This window comes from Macaca nemestrina, chromosome X (genome assembly GCF_043159975.1).
Source record: "Macaca nemestrina isolate mMacNem1 chromosome X, mMacNem.hap1, whole genome shotgun sequence".
NCBI classification, from domain to species: Eukaryota; Metazoa; Chordata; class Mammalia; order Primates; family Cercopithecidae; genus Macaca; species Macaca nemestrina.
Genome location: NC_092145.1, coordinates 82,620,108 through 82,641,321, shown reverse-complemented (window position 1 = coordinate 82,641,321; position 21,214 = coordinate 82,620,108). Strand labels below are relative to the sequence as shown.

At 48.7% G+C, this 21,214-nt stretch overlaps 1 protein-coding gene across 7 annotated transcripts in view; it reads left to right on the top strand.

Moving 5' to 3' along the window:
* LOC105464734 (NHS like 2) overlaps positions 1-21,214 on the top strand; it is a 237,247-nt gene that overhangs the window by 146,025 nt on the left and 70,008 nt on the right. For 2 of the 7 annotated variants that reach the window (XM_011712765.3, XM_011712764.3), the window contains exon 1: positions 8,817-9,147. The exons of 2 other annotated variants lie outside the window; for them this stretch is intronic. In XM_011712765.3, coding sequence (XP_011711067.1) covers positions 9,081-9,147 — 67 coding nt within the window. In that variant the 5' untranslated portion in view covers positions 8,817-9,080. Of the gene's footprint in view, positions 1-8,815; positions 9,148-15,292; positions 19,584-21,214 lie in introns of those variants that run through there. 3 more of the 7 variants (XM_011712761.3, XM_011712759.3, XM_011712766.3) reach the window with 3 other exon arrangements.

Below are 21,214 nucleotides of genomic sequence, written 5' to 3'. Positions count from 1 at the left end.
GACAAACACAAAACCAGCTCCCTGCCCCCTGCCCAACCTCCAGGAGATGCCCGCACAGGCTTGGGCCTCTCTGCCAAGGCAGACCTCAAGCTGATTCAAGGGCCCAGCTGCCCGTTGCCATGGCAACATTCCAGCTCGCTTTGCATAGTGACAGGGATGCTAGGCTTTGCTAACAAAGTGCTCTGTAAAGGACTTCATGTCTTTGGCAGGGACAATTCCGCCTTCTTTTTCACATGAATAACTCTGGGGGCTGTGAGGAGGGATTTGGCAAGTCACTTCCCCTGTCTTGGCCTGCGCCCTTGGGTTTTCCTTGAAGGCACAAGTTGGCAGCTTTTTATTTTTCTATTTCCAAATATACCATCACTACTCTCCTCCTGACCACTCCCTGCTCCAAAGGAAAGAATGGTTTTTCCCTTACTTAGAGCTCTGGTGAACTCAGTGTGTTTATGAAAATGGGAGGAATGGACTGTTTGAATCATTCACATACCCTTGGCTGATTGCTGGATCAAATAGTCCTCAATCCCTTTTTCTTTGTTTGGAATGCCCAGTGATTTTCAGGATTGAAACAGGAAGACCCTATATTGTCCTGGTGAATTACTCCCTGGAGCAGGAAGCATATTTGGAATCCTGAGTAGGCTGGGAAGGAAGCCAGGCAGACCTGGGTGAATCCTGCTTTCATCACTTACAAGCTGTGTGATCTTTGGCAAGTTACTTAACTTCCCCTAATCTCAGTTTTCTCATACGTGCAATGGGGATGGTAAGACATCCTTCATGGGTATTATGGTGAAATTGTTATGAGGTTTAAATATATCTTATGCTTGCCTGCTTCTCTCTGTTTCCATCACCCTGATCCTGGCCCATCATCTCTTACCTGGATTACCACGATAGCCTCCTGCCCATTTCTAGTGGAACTTCCCTCCAGCCCTTTGTTTACATAGCAGGCATGTTGGTCTTTTAAACATTTAAATCATATCCTGTCGCTCCCTTGCTTAAAATGCTCTAATGGTTTCCCATTGCACTTCAGATAGCATCCATCTCTTACCCCCTACCTCCTCCACCCTAGACACACTGGCTTCCTTTCCATTTCTCAAAGACCTCGAGGTCCCTCTCATCTTGTGGCCTCATGGCCTTGGCACTTGCTGTTCCCTCTGCTGGCTCCTTCTCAGGCTCAGTTGTTAGCTTGGAGAGACCTTATCTTACCACTCATCCAAACTAGCTCCCCATGCCTGTCCCATCCCTTGCCATCACATCACCATGCTGATTTCCTTCATGGCACTTATCAGGAACTAGTCCTACCTTGGTTATTTGTGTACTTGGTTATTGTCTGTCTCCTCTGCCTGGATTGTAAACTCTTTACATCTGCCTCATTCACCTCTATCACCCAGTGCCCAGCACAAGGCCTGATATAATAGGCTCAATAAAATCTATTGAATGAATGAATGAATGAGGTAGGTAGAGCATTGAAAACAAAGCCTGAAAGATAATAGAGTGCAATACGTGTTTATTACTTTCTTTTTGCCTTCTTCTATCATTTGGTTGTAAGGCAGAGGGTGGTGTGCTAGATCTGTGACCTCCAAAGTGGATGTATCATCTATTGGGGTGCAAGGAGAAAATATTAGAATTTCTATTAATAGTCATCTTTATCATATCCTAATTTCCATGTTTGTCTATGTTTTAAATTTTATAAAACTGATTAGCACAGTAGTACATGTATATGGTTTATACATAAATATGTGTATATGGGAGTATAGGCTCAAAAATACTTGGAGACCACAGAGAAGCAAACTGGCAGACTGTTGGCAGAATGTGAACTACAGATAGGTTGGGTTGAGCCAGCAGAGAGGTTTCCCAGACTGGAGGTTGAGTGCCTTGGGAACAGGGTTGGGCGTGGCCAGCATGCATGCTCCAGGTCTCCACTGCATCCTGTGGCTTACCCTAGCCTACTTCATTCATGGCCCTGTCCTTCCTGATCGTTACAGGCGTGTGCATTTCCAACCCCAGAGAGGGTTTCCAACCCCAGAGAGGGTTTCCTTTGCAAGTCTCTAGAGAAGCTTCTATTCTGGAAATTGGTGCTTGTCGATCACAAGGGGGCGGTATGTGGGAAAGACTGAGGCCTAGGAGCCTCCTGAGGGCAGCAGCTGGGGCTTCTCATTCTTGTGACCTCTGTAACCAGAATGGTACCTGGAACAGAGTGGGTGCTTGGATCACTCGAGAACCTACTTGTTGACTAATATCAGTGCATAAGACAACCGCCTCTTAGTGTCTGAGCTGAGAGGACCCTCAGGGGGTAATTAGGTTCATATGTTTCACTGTCCAGATGAAAACTAAATGGGATTCAGAATGGCCAGGGCCTGCCCAAGGTCACAGAGCCTCCCATCAGCACTCTTTCCCCTGTGTCTGCGTCTCTGCTTAGCCTCTGGGGTGTATGCTTATTCACGATCCGGGCCTTGGCTGGTTCCACTGCCTTGACCTTGGCCTACTACTCATAAGACCAGCTCTCAGAAGGCATTCTGGCTTCTTACTGGGACAGGGGCCAAAAAAGAAAAACATTTCCCAAATCATAATTCCACAGCCTCCTGCCTCCCTTCTCAAACCCACTTTCTATGTAACTAATCCTCATGTTCCTTGGCTATTAATGACATCACTGCCTTTCTAGTCACTTTGGCCCAAAATACAAAGTGTTCTACCTCCCTTGAGTAGGGGCTACTATGTGTCAGGCACTTTCTAAAAAATAAACTTTGTACGGGCAATTAACATACAAAAAAACCGCACACATTGATGAATGGTCACAAATTATACACACCCATGTACGCACTTCCAAGGTCAAGAAGTTGGCCTTGTCCAGGACTACAGAAGTAACCCCTCAAAACAGTTTTTAACCATCACTGCAGATCTTTTGTCCAACAGCCTTGAGGAAGGTATGAGTAATTCAATCCAATTCACAGATACCAAATATTTTTCTTTAAACCAACTCATTCAATTCTGCCTCAAATATTCAAGAAATTACATTTCATGCACTCAACTTTCCCCTGTAATTTTTATTAGAATCTAATATACATTAGAATAAATATGTGACTGTTAAACTTTAAAAGATCATCCATGTATTTCTAAAATTCCCCATTGTACTATCACCTCACATGCCACTAGCACAATGTGTACTGCATTTGGGGGAATACTGTACTGTGGGAATTAACTCAAGGGGAAGACTATTTACATTTGGGAAGATCAGAAAAGGCTCAAGATGGACCTGAGATCTGTAGAGAAGATATGGTTGTGCAGAGGTGAAGTCAATTCTGGCTGTAAGGCTCAGAGAAAGCCTCATGGGGGAGGAGACATTTGAGCTGGGTCTTGAGAAGTCTGACTTTTCACAAGCAGAGATGGAAGTGGAAGGAAAAGCATTCTAGACAGAAGGAATAGAACCTAGAGAACACTTCACTGGGGCTAGAAGGGAAGTTTATGTTTCAGGCTTGAGGGACTGTGCCTGATGTGCAGTTGGAAAGTGTCTCCGGGCCCAGGGTTGAGTGAGTTTGCTCTCTTGGGGCGCACAACACACAAGCACTATGAGGGGTAGCCACTGGCAGGCTACAGCCCACTGGAGTCAGAGTCAGAGTCAGAGTGTGTATTAGAATTCATTTTTCCTTATGGAACTTGTACCTGGAAATTCCCCACACCAGGATAGAGCGTGTGCAGGTTATGGCAGACGGGCCCAGCAGAATGAAAAGGAGACAGGCTTGGAGTCAGCCTAACTTGGGTTCAAATCCCAACCCTGCCACTTACTAGCTCCATTTTTTTTATCCAATCTCTGTCTCCACATCTTCAACTTAGGTCCTAATAATCCACACCTGACAGGGTGGTTGTGAGGAGTAAGAGCATGACTAAAGTGACAGGGTAGTTCTTGTCCCAGCTCTTGGGTTCCAGGGGGCAGTCCAGAGATAGTACCACCTGCCCCACTTCCCTGTCCACCCACTTTGACATCCTTGAGTACAGAGGGGTACAGCCAATGAGATGGTAACGATGAACCTTAAGCTGTTTCACTTTGGGGGCATGGGCCCCTGAGTTGCTTCTTTTGGGCCTCAGACTTCTCTGTCTCCTCCCTTGGTGTGTCTAAGGCACCAAGTAGGGTGGGGGACCAGCCAAATGGTGGGGCCTGGCCCTCCCTCTCTCTTCTATAGAACTGGGTGCTCCTGGCTGGGCTTAGCTTGCACACAGGCAAAAAAGAAAGAAACCGTTCTTCCCCAAACTCCACATGAAGACACCACAGGGAGTTCATCCCCCTCCTAAAGCCACCACACCTCCCTCCCTGAGCACAGTGCTCAGTGAAAAGGCTAGCCAGTCTTTCCAGCTTCTCTCCACAGGCAGTGATCTTGCATCAGTGAACCCATTAGAACAGCGCCGCCAGCACCCTACCCAGCCTGGATGTGCACACTGATGAGGAGGAAGGGATGAGAAAAATTTGAGAAGACTGTTGGGTTGGTAGGGGAACAAGGACCAAGCATGGAGCTTTCAGAGGGATCATCAGGGAGCCAAGGAGTGCTGGGAGGAAGGAGAGGAAGGAAGGTCTGCATGAGCAGGGTAGCTTGGCCTGTGCCCACGAATGGGCAGACACTGAGCCATCCTCTGTGCAAGGCCCTCCACAAGGCACAGCTTCAAACACCCAAACTTTGGCCCATCCCGCAAAGAATTCATAAGTTGCTGGGGCAGAGAAGGTTCATGAATACGTGGAAGATTTCGAACAATTCCAGGACATCTATGTTTAAAGACAAATGAGAGGCTCAGCCAGCCAGAGCTGAAGGTATTGTGAGGAATTATCCCTGCAGACTGCTAGTAGGGATGTGTGCAAAGAGGACTTTCAAGGGGTGATGGAATTTGAGCTGAAGCTTGAGGAGCAGCCTGTAGGGTTTGGGAACAGCGGGTAGAGGCGGTGAGAGGGGATGGGAAGCACTGTTTAGCAAGCACCTACTATGGGCCTGGTGTCATTTAGCTCATTTCCGCATTATCTCATGAAAGGCTTATAGTAGCCTACAAGTTAGGTGTTTTCATTCTCCCATTATGGAAAATGGAGGCTGGGGAGGTTAAGTAAGTTGTTACAAGGTTACACAGGTAGAAATGGCAGTATGAGGATTTGAATCTAGGCTTCTCTGACCACAAAGCTTTTCCCTGGTCGCTTTACCATGAAATGATAAGCCACAATGACAAGGTAAAGAAGAGAATGAGTAGCCCAGATTGAATGGGCAGAGGGGTCTGTTTCAGGGAATCAAGAGGGGAGGCAAAGAGGTCAGATGAAGCTGGTTCTGAGTATAGGCTGAAGCGTGTGGACTTGACACTTTAGACAACAGATCATTGGAAGGTTCCAAGCAATGGAGCGATGTGGTTTGATTTATGTTTGTAAAATCTCACTCTGGCTGCTGTGTCATGAACAGATTTTAGGATGCAGAGGTGGAATCAGGGAGCCCAGTGAAGAAGATCTTCATTGCAGGGGTCTGGAGAGGGACGATGGTGGCAGGGACCAGGGTGAGGGAAGTGGAGATGATGCCATGAAATGCTCCAATTTGAGACAGTTCTAAGGAACAATTTACAAGACTCAGTGAGTGGGTAGGGGAGGGAGAGGAAAGCATAAAAGATGTCTAAAAGCATTCCTCGTCCAATTTAGATGATTAAAAAAGGATATGGTGGAGAAAGTACTGAATGTGGAGATAGACAGGGGTCCAAAACCTGGCTGCACCATGTACTAGTTGGGTTCATTTAGTCCAGAGGGAGTGTGTGACCCCCAGCAGATCCTTAAGCATCTAATGGATTATGGTCATGGGGACACCAGTGCTTGGGTGAGAAAAGCTCCAGGGGCCACAGTGGGGCTTACAGAGAGGAGGAGGTGAGGACATGGGACACGAGATATAGGCTTCCCAAATGAGAAGCTCAGATGAGAAGAGGAGAGGAGTGGTGAGGCAGAAAGGACAAGGAGAAAGGAGGGGTTCTGTGTCTGCTCTTCTCTTTTGTTCTTTTTCCTCCAGTGGGAACATCTTGAGCATGGGTGTAGGCTCAATGGAAGAAGCTAATATGGACCTTGGCTAAGCTGCCTCCCCTATCTTAGCCTGTTTAAGTATCTGTAGAGTGGATTAAACTGGCAATATCTACCTGACAGGGCTGGTGTGAGAACGATATGCAATGATGGTTAAAAAACTGCTTTGAGACTGGATGTGGTAGCTCACAGGTATAATCCCAGCATTTTGGGAAGCCGAAGTGGGAGGATCACTCAAGCCCGAGAGTTCAAGACCAGCCTGGGCAACATAATGAGACCCCATCTCTACAAAAAAAAAAAAAAAAAATTAGCTGGGAGTGCTGGGGCACTCCTGTAGTCCCAAGCTACTCAGGAGGCTGAAGTGGGAGGATCACTTGAGCCCAGGAGGTTGAGGCTTCAGTGAGCCATGATCGTGCCACTGCACTCCAGCCTGGATGACAGAGCAAGACCCTGTCTCAAAAAAACAGACAAACAAACAAACTGCTTCGAGGAGGGCTTCTGTAGCCCTGGTCATGTTCAACTTCTTGACCTAAGTAGGAGTACACAAATATGTCCAGGTTGTAATCATTCACTCATTCCTCCTCCCCAACCCCCCATGCCTTTACTCCCCAAACACTTCCAAAACATACCTGTTCCTATTCAAGCTTCCTCATGTGGTTCCTGGAAGTGTAATCCAGGGTCCCAAGTGCACAACCCAATCGAATTCAATTCTGTTTTCACTTTCAGGTTGTCCCACGCATTCTAGAATTATCTCAAGTTGTCATGATTCTGTCTTTTCTAGCCTCCCTGAGCTTTAAGTCCATGTTTACAACCTTGAAACTACCAGGACTCATACCTAGGACCCATCACAAGTGGATAAGAGGTCAAGAACCAAACATTCTCCAAGCTTCAGTTATTCGCTTATCACCTTGAAGATTTTTGCTTCAATCTTCATGATTTTTACCATATTCATGAACGTATTTTCCCAAGATGCTTCACTTCTGGCTCTTCACGCTTGCTCTGGGACCTCTATTTCCCAAGCCCTCTTTTCTGGCCTCAAATCGGTCCCCTTGGAAGCCTCACATTCCACAGTAAGCTGCAAAGCCCAAGCATGGGTCACACTATCCTGTGGTTCCTCTCTATAATTATCTGTTGCCCCCACTAGGCTGAGACAGCCTGAAGTCAGTAGCTTGAGATATGTTTGTGGAATTGTTGAAGAAAACTGAAGAGACCCTTGAAAGCTGGGGACTCAACAGGAGAGGTTCCTAGCAGGGGTAATATTCCAAATAGTTAACAGTGTATCCTTCCCCTTTCTGTTTCTGGCCAACTCTTCTTCATCTTTCATGACCCAGTCCAAGCATCACCTCCCCTGGGAAGGTATCTCCAGACCTTCCAGACTGAAGAAGCTTCTCTTTGACAGTCCCACAACATTATTGATCCTTCTCTGTATTGTCATGGCCTGTGGACATGTCAGTCACACCCTCCTAGGCAATGACTGGCACCTCCGTGTCCCCAACCCTCACACAGAGCCTGGCCAGAGCAGATCCCTGGGAACTGCTGAAAGAATGACTGAATGACTGGGCACGTGAGTGGGCAGATCCCACTTTAGACCTCTTGCCACAAAGTCAGAAAGCTCTGCTTTCTGGGTAGCACAAAGCCCCAAGTCTTCCAGGCTGAAGCTCTAGCCAGACCCACACCCACAGTGCTCTGTGGCCATGGCTATTACAGACAAGCTCCCTGTCCCAGTGAGCATGGATCTGATGACATCAGCATTGAGCAGTACCACCACTCTCCTGAGTGAAGGCACTTGAGGCTGTCTAGCTCTGGCAGAGTTGGTTCCAGGAGCCACAGCCCTTCCTCACAGCCAGGCTGCTGGGGCTGGAATGGGCTGCTGAGCCAGCACCACCTGCCCTGTGTCGCTTATCCCACAGGGCTGCAGCACTCACAGTGAGCAGCTGCGTAAGTGTGTGTGTGTGTGTGTGTGTCCGTGTGTGTGTGTGTGTGTCCGTGTGTGTGTGTGTGTGTGTGTGTGAGAGAGAGAGAGAGAGAGAAAGAGAGAGAGAGAGAGAGAGAGCGCGCATGTATTTGCTGTGGGACTCATGGAAGGAGCCCTCTCATTGGCTGCCAAGGGTCCCAGTTCCAGTCTGCGAATCTCTGGGCTGCCAGCTCTGCCCTCCCCTGGGAAAGCAAAGCAGGAGAGGGAGGGGAGAGTGGAGTGAGGCTTCAGGTGTGTCTGACAAGGAAGCAGGTACACCTGGTGGCCACACTGGGCATTCTTGTGGCATCTGGCTGTGCTAGCTCCAAGTCTGCAGCCTGACAGCTTTGTGGTCTGCCCAAATTTTCCCAGATTTCTGTCAGGACTGGAGCCCAGAGCTCATTGGCAGCTGTCACTTACAGAACTGGATCCATCCCCCAGTGGAGCAGGGAGCTGTGCCACTTAGAATTCCTGGGTAGCACATTCCTTCACTAGTCCCTGTCACACTCCCGGATTAGGCTCTGTTATTGGCCCCGCGCTCCTGCAAGCTTCTGCAGACAGAGTGAGCGAGTGAGCGAGTGAGTGAGCGAGCGAGCGGCAGCAGGAATGACAGCACAGAGAGCAGAGACAGCCAGGGACGGTGAAGGCGGGCGAGTCCGGTCCTCGGGGGGTGCCTGTGCTGGCCCTTTCTGCAGACGCAGATGAAGTGGGGGCCACTTTCAGGGCTTGCTAGGGTTCCTCTTGGAACCTGGGCTGCTCGACCGGAGTGGAGCACTGAGCAAGGGGGAGGGGGAAAGGGAGGGGGAGAGAGAGGGAGGAAGGGAGAGAGAGAGAGAGAGAGAGAGAGAGAGAGAGAGAGACTGAGAGACTGAGAGAAGCTCCTAGCAGGCTCTAGTCCAAGTGAGAGGCTCAGATCTGTACAATTCTGTGCCAGGGGCACAAGTGGGATTTGGAAGAGCCATGTATGTGAGAAGCAAAGCTGAGGTGATGTAAGCACCTGGGGAGGAGCACAGGCAGAGGAGGAGGAGGAGGAGGAGTAGGAGGAGGAGGAGGAGAAAGAGGAGGAGGAGGTGGCAGCGGCCGCCGCGGTGGCTGCCAGTCCAGAGCAGAATGATGGGCAACTCTCACCACAAGCAACCGAGGAGTAAGAGCCAAAGCAGGATGCATTCAGCAACAGGTACTCTTTTCCCTTCCCTCCTTTTCTGGGGCTCCTACAGCCAGGGCCTCCCAGCTGCTGCCATGTGGGGCCCCTGACCCTTGGTGTGACTTGCAGGGGCTGGCAGGGGGCAGGGAGAGAACCCGAGGGAGATGAGGGTGAACTCCCAGCTCCCCTGCTCCTGTGCCAGGCTGAATTGCATAAGTCAGAGCGCCCTGAGCTGGGAGGGGCCAGCCCCTTCGCCGGCAATCCTGTGTAGCCTCTGGAGGGTGGCTGGAGTGTCAGAGAAGTGAGCAGCGTGCCAATGACTGAAGTTCATGGCTAGGACTGTGCTTTCTCCCTGGATCCAGTAGGCAGAGTCTTGGAACCATGCATGGCTTATCCTTTACTAGCCAAGCCTCCTTTGTTATTCAAACCTTCGTCTCCCCCTGCCCCAGCCCCCATACCCGCCCTGAACATGTACACCTACACCTCTCCTGGCTCTACCTCATATGCTGCATGCATAGAATGATCCAGACAAATCTGTTTCTTGCTGTGTAATGCCCTGCCCCCCACCTCCCTGCCCCAGCCCTGACAGAGCTCTCCTCATGCATGGGTGAGAGGAGCATTTGCCAGCCTTGAGTTTGTTGTTCCCCTACCCCTGGGTGTGCTCTGCTTTGCCCCTTTCTTGCCCCTCTCCAGATATGGACTCAAGGGTGCTGGCATAGTTCTCCCCAACAACGCCTTCCTGAATGCTGACACTGTGGAAATCAAGGTCTGCAGACAACTTTTCCTAGCTCACCTTCCCAGGCGGTGCAAGAGCAATTTGGAAGCAACTTCTCTTAATTCATTCACCCACTTCCACCAACTCTTACCCTCCCACCTACCCCTTGGCCACTTGAGAGTACCTTCCACTGCTGCCTGGGGTTGGGCTTCATGCACTAGGGCCACAAGTACTTTCTCTCTGTGCCCTCCTCCCTCTGTCTTGGTGGAGTTCCCTCTTCTCCTTTGTCAGCACCCACCGCTCCCCACCACCACCACCACATACACACACACTCTTCGCATCACACAGAGTCCAGGAGGAGCCTGCAGTTCCCTCTGTGCCTGTTTGGGAAGCTCTCATCCACCATTCAGGCCAGTGGGAAGGAAGAAAAAGTTTTTGCCAAGTTTGGCTCACGTTTACCATAAGAAAGCAATAAACAGATTGTTGTCTTGCCAAAAGTGTGCCATGCTCAGGCCCAGAGGGTTGCCTCTGCCTCTTTCTGGAACTGGCTATGCAGTTGAGGGTAGTTGTCCAAAGCCAGCCAGTCCTAGGGGCAGCCCTACAATGGGATTCTTATAGGGCGTGGTGGGGAGAGAAGCTACAGGAAAACAACTTGGGATATGCTGTCAGGCAGGGTAACCGTCTCTGGAGCCTGCCTGTCAGAACAGGGCTTTGTTTGGCCTCCTATATGGGCTGAATTTGGGCCTCTGTGGTGGACTGAGCCAAAGAATAAAAATTCTGAGCATTGAAGTTTCTTTAGAATCTTTCAGGCACATACTCTCCCAAGGCCACCGTTAGGTGAATGGCCCAAACACCACCTCAGAGTCTCCTGCTTCTCTGCCTTGGAGCTGAAGGCTCAGGACCTGCTGGTATTACATGGAGATGCTCTGTGCAGATCAGTACAGAAGCTTGAAGATAACTTTTTACATAATTGCTGATGTGACAACTTGGGACAGTTACTGGCTATTGTTTCATTTCTTAAAGTTGCTTTGTATCTTCAATGCCAGCTCCAATCCAGGGTCATCCTTGATGTAGTAGCTATGGGAACATGAGGAGATGGCCTCATAAATGCTTCTCCCTCCCTCTCCCTTCCACCTTACTACACCTTACCACAACACCACACCTGCTCACTCACAATCCCTAGGCCGTCCCAGAAGCCCTGATTGAACACTCACTCCCACTAGGCTAAACTTGTGCCATTCTTTCTCTTCTTGCTCCCTTTTCTCTCTTCCATTTTCTCTTAGTGACCCCACTGTCTTTTCAGTAACCCAAACTAGCATCCTGGGAGTCGTTCTTCACTCCTCTCTCTCTCTCCCTCACCACACACTTTACAGTTTTCACTCATCCATCTATCTGCTCATTCATTCAAAAAGTATTCATTTTCGAGGCTTCCTCTGAGACATCTGAGCCCGTCTCTTATCCTACTGTCAGTGTCCAAATCGAGACCTTTAGTCACTCTCGCTTATTCCAGAATTGGGCTGCCTGCTTCCACCTCTGACCTTCTCCTGGGCATGCCCAACACAGCCACCAGAAAGAACTGTCCCTGTGCTCCCTTGCTATGAACTCAAGTCTTACTAATTGGGATATGAGAGATTACGATTGCTCCCTGAGTGTGGAGTGGATCTCAGGTGGCCCAGGGGATCATTGTAGGTGTAACAGAGAAAACTCTTTTTGCCTTTCAAGTTCTGTATATATTTTAATGTGTATTCGAAAACTATATAACTAATACATCAAACCCATGATTTCTCATTTTTTTTAAATTAGGGCAAGGTTAAATGTTTTTAAAGTGAGTCTTTTTGAATAAAATGATTAAGTAAATAGTAGTATAGGAGGCACATGGAAATGGCAAAAGTTGGGAAACTGAGATACCAATGCCTGAGGCTTGAGAAGCACCCATTTCTAGGATAAAGTATATTTTCCTTAGCACAACTTAGAGATCTTTCATGATTGGGCTCCTTCTACTTCTCCAGCCTCACCAACTGTCACTTCTCACCTTGAACTTGATCCAGCCATATTGAATGAGTTGAAGGTCTCCAAATGCTCCTGTTCAACATTTCCATGCTTTCACTAATGCACTTTCCTCTGCCTGTAATACCTCCTCCACCTGCTATCTTCTCCTGACAGTTTTCTATTCAGCCTTCAGAATCCTGATCCTGTGTTTCCTCTTCTCTGAAACTGTCCCTGACTGACTGCCTTCCTTCATACAAAATTAATTAATGAAGTTCATCACTCCCTCCTCGGTACTAAATGGACACCTTTTACATAATGTTACCATTGTTGGTATTATCATTTTTATATTTGTTATTGCATGTTTACCTCCCCCTAGTAAAATTCAAGCTTTTCAAGGGCAAGGGCTACAATTTGTATACCAAAGGGTGGGAAAGAACCCTTGACCAAGACTCAGAAGGCTTGGGTTCCGGTCTCTCTTGCCCAGTAACCTGCAGGGTGATCTTAGGCAGGTCATCCACCTCTGCTACCTCTGTCCTTTGGCTATAAAAAGCTACAGATCCTCAGGGGGTATCCTTAGCAGATTCCCAGGGTAATTGGGAAGATGCCATGTGAGATAGCTAGAAAAGCTTTTGAAAGTTGAAATTGCTTTTCAAAGGAAGAAGGGTGATTATGATTGCAGAGGGAGGAAACTTTTCCCAGAGGCTGGAGCCAGAAGTGAGCCCCGCAGGTTTAGGAGACTGTGGAGGAGCAGCCAGGCTGAACTGCAGCAGGGAAAGGATGAGGGAAACCAGTCACACAGCCAGGAGGGGTGAGGGGGGGCGGGGCAGTCACAGCACGTGGAAGCCTAACAGGACCTTAGAGCATAGGTTGCTTTAAGACTGGAAAGCCTTGTCTGCTAAGCTCGTGAGTTGGGAATGAGTTCTCGCCAACTCTCACAGCCCCTTTCACCTATTGAGTGAGTCACCCCGTGAATCTGTATGTGGTGGGGAGGGGGATGCGTGCTAGCACCACCGTTACTACACAGCATACGCATAGCTGTGCATATATGAACCATCTATTTGAACTAGTATCCCACAGAGAAGAGAAAGAGAGTTAATATCCATCATGCACCTATTATATGCCAGCACTTTTCATCCACAACTTTACTTAACTCTCAGAAAAACCACCAGGCAGGGATTATTGATGCCATTTTACAGATGAGAAAACTGAGACTCTAAAGGAGAGCTGCCCCATGATCTGGTAACAAGGAAGTTATAGAGCCAGGATTTGAGCCCAAATCTGCCTAACTCTCAAGCCTGTGCCTATTGCACCATACCATGCGCTTCTCAGCATCTTTGCATCTGTGACAGGCATTAGTAACCCTGGAGACTGGATGTGGTGGAAGGAGGGGTCTGGGCTTGCTTGTGGTAGGGCTAGCAAATCTCTATGGCAACAAGGGCTGCAATGCCCAGCCTTGTGGAAGTCCCACCACATGTCTGTTTGATGGCATATTTGTGTTGTTGGAATAACTTAACTCATTGGGGACTCCATGCTGGGTCCAGAAGCTAGAGCCAGGGATTCCTGAGGTAGTAAGAAAGTAGAGGATTCTTGAATTTAACCCTAAACCATATTAGGCTGAGAGAGGCTTCAGATCCAGACAACTGGTATCATGCTGGTGTCCAACATCCCTCTCCCCGCAAGCAACCGAATCAGCACTGTAAGCACGGTGACCTGTGCTTCAGGATGAAAAAGAGTCCACCGTTCTCTTCTCTGTACCTAAACAAAATGAGGAAATCATCTCATTACATTTGCAAGGCATTTTTATAGTTGACCTGGCCCTTTCATCTTCACAAGTTTATTGAATTCTCACATCCTCGATTTCGGTATGGTGGAAGCTAAAGTGGCAGAGACTTACAAGGGAGTCCATTGACCCCTATCCCCCTGGGACCTTCTTCCTAAAGACCTATTTTCTAGTCAGACTTGATGAGTCCATTGGAAGGTATGGAAGAAGTTAAAATTCTAGGCCACCGAACAAAATATTTCCTGGTGCTTTCCTCCCACGACTGAGAGATGTGTTGGAGGCAGAGGCACAGACCCTGGGGGTTGGGGCCAGTCGTGATATGCCCACATTTTCTGGGTCAGAACGTAGAAGGAAACAAAAAACATGTGTAAAAAGAAAGGTACAATGGCCGCCCTAATGTCAAATACCAGAGGAATGGCAAAATAAATATGTTGCATCCAACTTCACTGAAATATGAAATATGAAAGCTAATTATGAAGACTTGAGCAACATGAACAATGCTTATAATAAAGTATAACATGCAAAAGGCAAAACACAAAACTGTTTCTATGCTGAGCTCTACAAACCCTGCAGAAAGTATGTCTGCACATGGCCAATAATTGGAAGAGAATTGTGGAAAAATCAAAACTTGATTTATTGTGGGTGGCAGGCTTGGTGGATTTTTCTTTCCCTTAGATTTCCATTAATGTTGTTATAATGCTGTTTGTGCAAGGAATAATAAAAACCATTAACACATACAACAATTATGCTGGGAAATCATTCTGTCAAGCTGAGAGACCAAATCATGTCATTTCCCTGAGCCAGCAAACACACTCAGAAGACATAAAGACAAAATTAGGTACCTTTGTGGAGAGAGGCAGCTACAAGGAATGGGGAGAGATCATGAAATTAGTGTGGGAAGCTGCACGTTTGAACTCAAGTTCAGATCCTTCCTTAGAGGAAGGAATTTCACCCCTGTATCCTCAGTTTGTTCATCTGCAATGTAGGAATGTTGATAATAATAGCCTGAGGAGCAAACGATCTGGGACGTTCTCAAAGACCTTGTGAAGTGTAAAATGCTGCATATTGTAAAACCTTATCATGACCTGTGTACGGATGCTTTGAAACAAGAGTGTTAGATACTGTTTTCCACTGTCACACCCAGTTAACAACAAAGCCAGCCTGGGCCTGTGCTGCTGGGTGGCTTCAGTTGGCAACCACCTTGTCTTCTCTGAGTGCTGGGTGCCGTTGAAATCTGATTAAGCAAGCAAAGCTTTCTAGTTTTCCCCTTGGATGGGAAATCATCAGGAAAATGTTGTGGGTTTTTCTCTTCCTCTAAAATGCTTGAAGTCTGAACATGGTGAAGACTTCCACAGCTCTTGGATTCTCAGCTAGACTTGGTCAGTTACAAGCTGTGTGTCTTCAGGCAAGTGACCTAAGCTCATGGAGCCTCCTTGGTCAGTTGGAATTAATAGTGCCTACCTCATGGGGTGGTTGTGAGGATGAAATCAGCTGCTGCATGTAAAGCACCTGCTATGTAGTAAGCAAGGAGTGTGTGTGAGCTGCAAGGAGCGTGTGTGAGCTACCATTGTTATTGCTCAAGATGATCAGGGCAGGAAGGGTCTCTAAAAATCACCTGAACCAGGGGTTCTCAACGAGCGGGGCTGAGAGGGATGTGGAGGGGGTCTTGGGGGAGCACTGTGTGTGTGTGTGTGTGTGTTTCTGAGATGGCGTTTCACTCTTGTCACCCAGGCTAGAGTGCAATGGCACAATCTCAGCTCACTGCAACCTCTGCCTCCTGGGTTCAAGCGATTCTCCTTCTTTGGCCTCCCAAGTAGCTGAGATTACAGGCATACGCCTCCACGCCCAGCTGATTTTGTATTTTTAGTAGAGACATGGTTTCTCCATGTTGGTCAGGCTGGTCTCAAACTCCCGATCTCAGGTGATCCGCCCGCCTCAGCCTCCCAAAGTGCCGGGATTACAGGTATGAGCCACTGAGCCAGGCCGAGCACAGTGTATATTATATATGGTCATGCATATTATTATTTCTGCATGGCAACATTGAAAAGTCTTCCATGAGAAAAGCAGATTTTTTTGTTTCTGTTATGGTGAGACCCAGGTATTTTAATAAAGGTGAGGTATGTACTCAGAAACCACTAATCTCCCACAAACCTTTCATTTTATGGATCCACAAAGGTCAGGTGACATTCCTAGGGTCATGCAGCTACAGAGATCGATAGGGGCAACAGTCCAGTTTCTTTCCCCACCACTGCCACCACCACTACCCAAGAGTTGTCCTTGTGACCTCTGGGATTTCCTCATTAACAGAGTAGAGACACCCTAGGCCACATGGTCATGGCCATATAGCCATTATCAAGCTGGGAGAAACCAGACAAGGCTCTGACATTGAAAAGAGGCAAAAATGATGCTTGAGACTACAAGGAAAGATGTCCTTGATAGGAGACCCTGCACACTTTCAAACAATCTGGGCTAACGTGGCCTCCTAAGTGCCATCTCCAATCATGTGGAGTAAATTGTCTTTGATGAAACCTTCATTTCTCTCAATAGCAGATTTTCTATTTCAAAAGTCAATTTCCTGTCAAAATCTCCCAGAGCACAGATAGAGGGATATGGGGTCCCAGGAGCAGGGTGAGGCTCCTAATTGCTCCCCACCATTCGGGTGGAGTGTGTTTTCTGAGTTTTGTTTCTGGCGTTGGGGAGGGTAGCACAGAGCCACCTCTATCAATTCCTTTTGTGGAATTCATAGGCCTGGGCAGGTGGGGTGCAGGTGGGGTGCTGTTTGAGCCCTTTAAGCTTGTCTCGGAGATGTGCAATCCCCTTCCCCATGCCACACAGAAGATAAAAGGCATGCAGTGTCCCTTTGGAATATTCTGACCCACCTAGCAGCCTGGGGCCCTGCTTCTGCTTCTGGGACCTGGCTTTGGGGGTTTCTAGCTTCCCAGGCTTAGCTCTTCACACTCCCCCCACCTCCCCACTGCTGAACACTGCCACTTCTAGCCTCTCTGCTGCCAGAATCTTGACTATCCCAACCCTGCACCATAACCGTCTTCCTGGCTGGCTTGGGGTATGGGAGCTGTCTGCCCAGGGTACAGAGCGAGGTTGGAAAGGTTGAGAGTCATGATGCTCAGAGCCAGAGGTCACACTGCTGGTTCTGGGGATGAAGATGGCTCCCCACTGCCCTCATTATCAGGTCTCCAATCCCAGAAACATGAGGTCTGTGTCATGGAAACTTATACACACAGCCGTTTCCCCACCCAGGGACAATAGCTTACCATGACTCCAGCCCAAAGAACCCCCAAATCTCAGTTGGGGGAACACAAGACAAATATGGGCTGGGACTCTAATTTGTGAAGTCTTCCCATCTCAAATAACATGTGGCTCTGGCCATGTGCAATGGCAGCTCCTACCACAGCAACAGCAGCCACCTCCAGTCCAGAGGGATCCGGGGTGAGATGTGACTATGAAACAGGATGACAAAATCAGGTATTTGTGAGGCAGGCCAGAGAGAATAGCCAGTGGGAGAGCCAAGCCCAGAGTAGGAGCAGCAGTGTTTTAGAAAGGTGGCCCTCCTGCACCTTAGAGGGAAGGCCCAGGGTACTGGTCAGAAAGGCCGTAGGAGGACTGCTAGGAAACACAGGCCAGCTCCAGCAGGGCTTCTGTGGAGCCAGGCAGTAGCCTGAGCAGTGTGCAGATACTCACTGAGTCGACATAGCAACTTTATGGTATAGGTCCTTTTATTAGCTCCTAAAGGGCATATATAGATGAGAAACCATGGACTACATAAGTGGTCTATAGATTAGAAACTGAGGCTCAGAGAGGTTAAGTGACATGCCCAAGGGCACACAGGCTGTAAATGGTGTGAGGCTGGGATTTGAGCCCAGGCAGTAGGGCTCCCAAGTCTGTTCTCTTAGCCCCTATGCTAATCTGCCAATGTGAAAGAGGTCAGGCTGCCCTTGCCTTTAGCCCACTAGCTGGGCTTTAAGACTGGACTTTCCTAAAAACTGGTGCAATGATTCTCCACCTGGGGAGATTTGAAGCAGTATCAATGCCTAGGCTCCACCCCTCAGAAGTTCTGGTTTAATTGGTCCGAAGTGAAGTTCAGCCTTCAGAGAGTACAGAGGGTAGGATGGAACTGCAGTTTTCACAGAAGCTCCTCAGCTTAAAAACACACAGCATCTCTCCCATCCTGACAATCTGACTCCCTTCTCTAGTTGTGCCTCTCCCTCCAGCTACGGCCCTCTTTCCTCTCTAACCACAGCCAGACTTCCTGAGAGGTGTCTCCCCTCCCCTCCCATTTCCCTCCTTAACCTGCTGCAGTCTGGCCTCTGTGAAGCCATCCTTGCCAAGGTCACCCTCTGAGTGGTGCTAAAGTGAACAGTGCTTATGCCTCAGACTACTTAAATTCTTGAATGCATCTAACCATTCCTTGCTCCTGGAAACTAACCCTCTTCCCACCTCAGGGACACAATGCATTCTCCTTGTCTGGAGATTTCACCTCAGTCTTTTTCTATGGCTTGTGTACCATGCTGTACAAATACATTCTGAAGGTAGGGTCTCCAGAGACCCATGCATGAGCCCTGGCCCTGCCCTCAAAGAGTTGAAAGTCTTTTCAACGCAGGTGGCTCTGGCCATGTGTGAATGTGGACCTCCATCTTGAGCCTTCGTTAAAGCTGGTTCCTTATCTTTCTGTGTCCTTGGCAAAGATAGTAAAGAGAGTAAATCTCATGCTGAGTCTCTTTCCACCCTGTAAGCAAGAGTCAGTGATGCCTCTCTTCCAATTAGAAGACAGTTACTGGAACAAGGGCTCAATCCATCGCCCATGCTTATTTTGCCAATGTAGTCATTTAGTAATGAAAAACAAAGAAGTCCCTTTGTAAGGAGCTTCTCCCACATGCGACTTGTTTCCTGGGTCCTTGTCCTTCCAAACAAAGAGAAACAAATTGGAACAAGATATGTTTTCAGTGTTTGAAAGCCAGTGATTTCTCTTGTGCTTTGTGCACCAGGAAATAGGCTTTGCTGGAATCTGCAGTCTATTGGCGGAAGTGTAGGTAGGTGAAGAGGTAGGGAAGATCAGCAGGGTTCTCCTGATGCCACAAAGAGCAAGCTGGATAACCCCAAGTCTCATCCTTTAGCTGTTGGGCCTTGGGAAAACCCCTTTCCCTTTCTGAGCCCCAGTTTCCTCCCTGGATTAAATGAAACTAGTTGTCTTTAGCTCCTCTGTGGTGAAGATGATAGGAGATGACCTCTGTGTGCTGTAGAGTAGGCCATTGCTAGGCGTTGGGGGAAATTGAATGGAATTGCATCCAGCCATAGTTCACAGACTCGTTCCAGGCCAAGAGAGAAAGTGTGTGTGTGGAAGAGAGACTTGCAAAAAACAAGGCCTATCCCTGTGCACGCCTCTCCTCTGGGAAGGAAGGGGCCCGCACAGTGACAATAGACCAGGGGCGCTGACTCAGACAGCCAGTTCCTGTTCATTTCCCCTCGCTGCAGGACAGCCGCTGAGCGGGAGGTCAGCCCTCCGAGGGGCTCTGACTCGGGCCTTTGGCTGAGAACCTTACCTAGAGAAAGACAAGCCCAACTCGCAGAAAACTTCCCTCGCCTGTCCGCTGTGACTGGGCCGACGGGTCCAGGGTGGCTGTGGGTGGAGTGCAGCGGGGTGGGGAAAGAGAGAGGAAACTCACTTTTGAATCCTGAGTTACTTTCCCTAGGCTGGGCTGCCCAGGAACAACTTTACTGGGCAAAGGAGTATGTGATCGATGGGACCAGGGTGCTGGGAAACGGGGTTCAGGAAAGTCCCTGGGCACCCACTGAGGAGCCTGGGGACAGGGTTTGAGACAGTGTGGAGCCCCTGGGCTCCCTGCCCCCAGTGTGGGCTCAGCACACACTTTTCTCATGCATGAGGACTTGCTGGATGTGGATTCTTGGTTATCCACACCCCTGGGATGGAGAGAACCGACTCTGTCACCCTCTTCTGGATCCGGGGAGGTGAGTCGTTGGAGGAGGAGGGGTGCATGCTCAGCAGAGGGGGCAAGGGAAGGAACTGGGGTTCATGGAGGAGGAGGAGCTTTCTGCACTCACAGCTATGCTGGGGCAGCCTGGGCTGCCTTGGGAGGGTGTGGGACCGCGTTCTAGAGGTGTGCACGGAGGGGCAGGATGGTCACTTAACCGAGATCCTGTGAAGGGAATTCATAATCGGATGACTCTGGAAGACAGGGTGGATGTGATCACATCCCAACCTTGATATTCTGGGATCCTAGAGCATTAATAAAAGTGATGGAGGAATTCTGCACGTGTGTGTGTGTGTGTGTGTGTGTGTGTGTGTGTGTGTGTGTGTAAGAATTACTGTACCTCTTACTTCCTATACATTGACTTAACACAGATTCTGAGGCCTTGTCCCTTCGGTGGCAGAAAATTCCATCTCATTCAATCTAGGGGCTTTATTTGCCTCCTGAACTCCTGCTAAAATGCTGAATTTATTTTTTGCAATACCAAGGCATGTAGGCAAGGAGAGGCAGGAAAGGGGTGCCTGTCACTGGTCTTCTGTGCACACAGGTTGCTACCAAGGGACCAAGAGCTTTCTAATTGCAGTTCAAGCCAGACCTCCTGGCAGTAAGGCAGAAGCAAGTACAGGGCCCTGTGCCACACCAGGACCTCTCTCTGGTTTCTGTGAAGATTAGCCACGTGGTGGTGGGGGAGGAGGCGCATGATGCCACAGTGATATGCCCTTGAAAATGTCTGGAAGCTACTGCTTGTGGAGGTAGCTGGCAGGACAGACTGAGTCCATGCTGTGTCTCTGGAGTTTTAGTTGGCCCTTTGCATCAGGCGTATGCTCAAAAGGAGTTTATGAGCTAAAGTAATTTGAAAGTTGAGTAATGGGACCAAAACCAAAGTCCCGTGAGGACCACATGCTGTTTGGCGTGGAGAAGAATCAGAGGAAAATGATCTTTGGTCTTCAGGTCTCTGAGGGACTGTCACCAGATGACGGGAGGGTGGGGCCTCAGGAGGCAAAGCTGAGGTCTGTAGACAAGGAGGAACTTTCCAACAGACCCTCCATGGGTGCAGTGGGCTGCCTTGAAAAGGAGCCAAGGGTCTTGGTAACTTTTGCAGGTTACTTTTTTCACAGAGACACAGAGTGAGCCCTAGAGAAGAAGCCCTAGAGAAGAAGCAGAAAGCTTGTGGGAGCAAACTTTCTGCTTCCGAGGGAGAGAGAATGGGAAGGAGGGGCCGCCCTTACCTGGGATGAAGGCCCAACACCCCCCCCGACCTCCATCTTCACAACTTCTCCCCTGGTTTGGCCTCCCGCATCTCTCTGCCTCCTCTGGGGCTCCCTGCTTCCACTCTCCAGTCCATTCTCCACTCTGCAGCCTGAGCGAGCCTTTACAAAACAGACACAGCTGCTCAAAATCCTCTGATGGCCTCCCATGACCCACTGGTGAAAGTCCAGATTTATTTCTCTTCTCTATTGCCTCCTTTCTACTCTCTAAAAACAGAGCCGAGATAAGATCATTTCTCACTCTAAAACAGCTCTGACATTTCATAAATCTTTGTCCTAGACAACTGGAAAGGGCTATATTTAACCTTCCGTCTTGTAGCTTTTAATGGAGGGACTTGCTTCA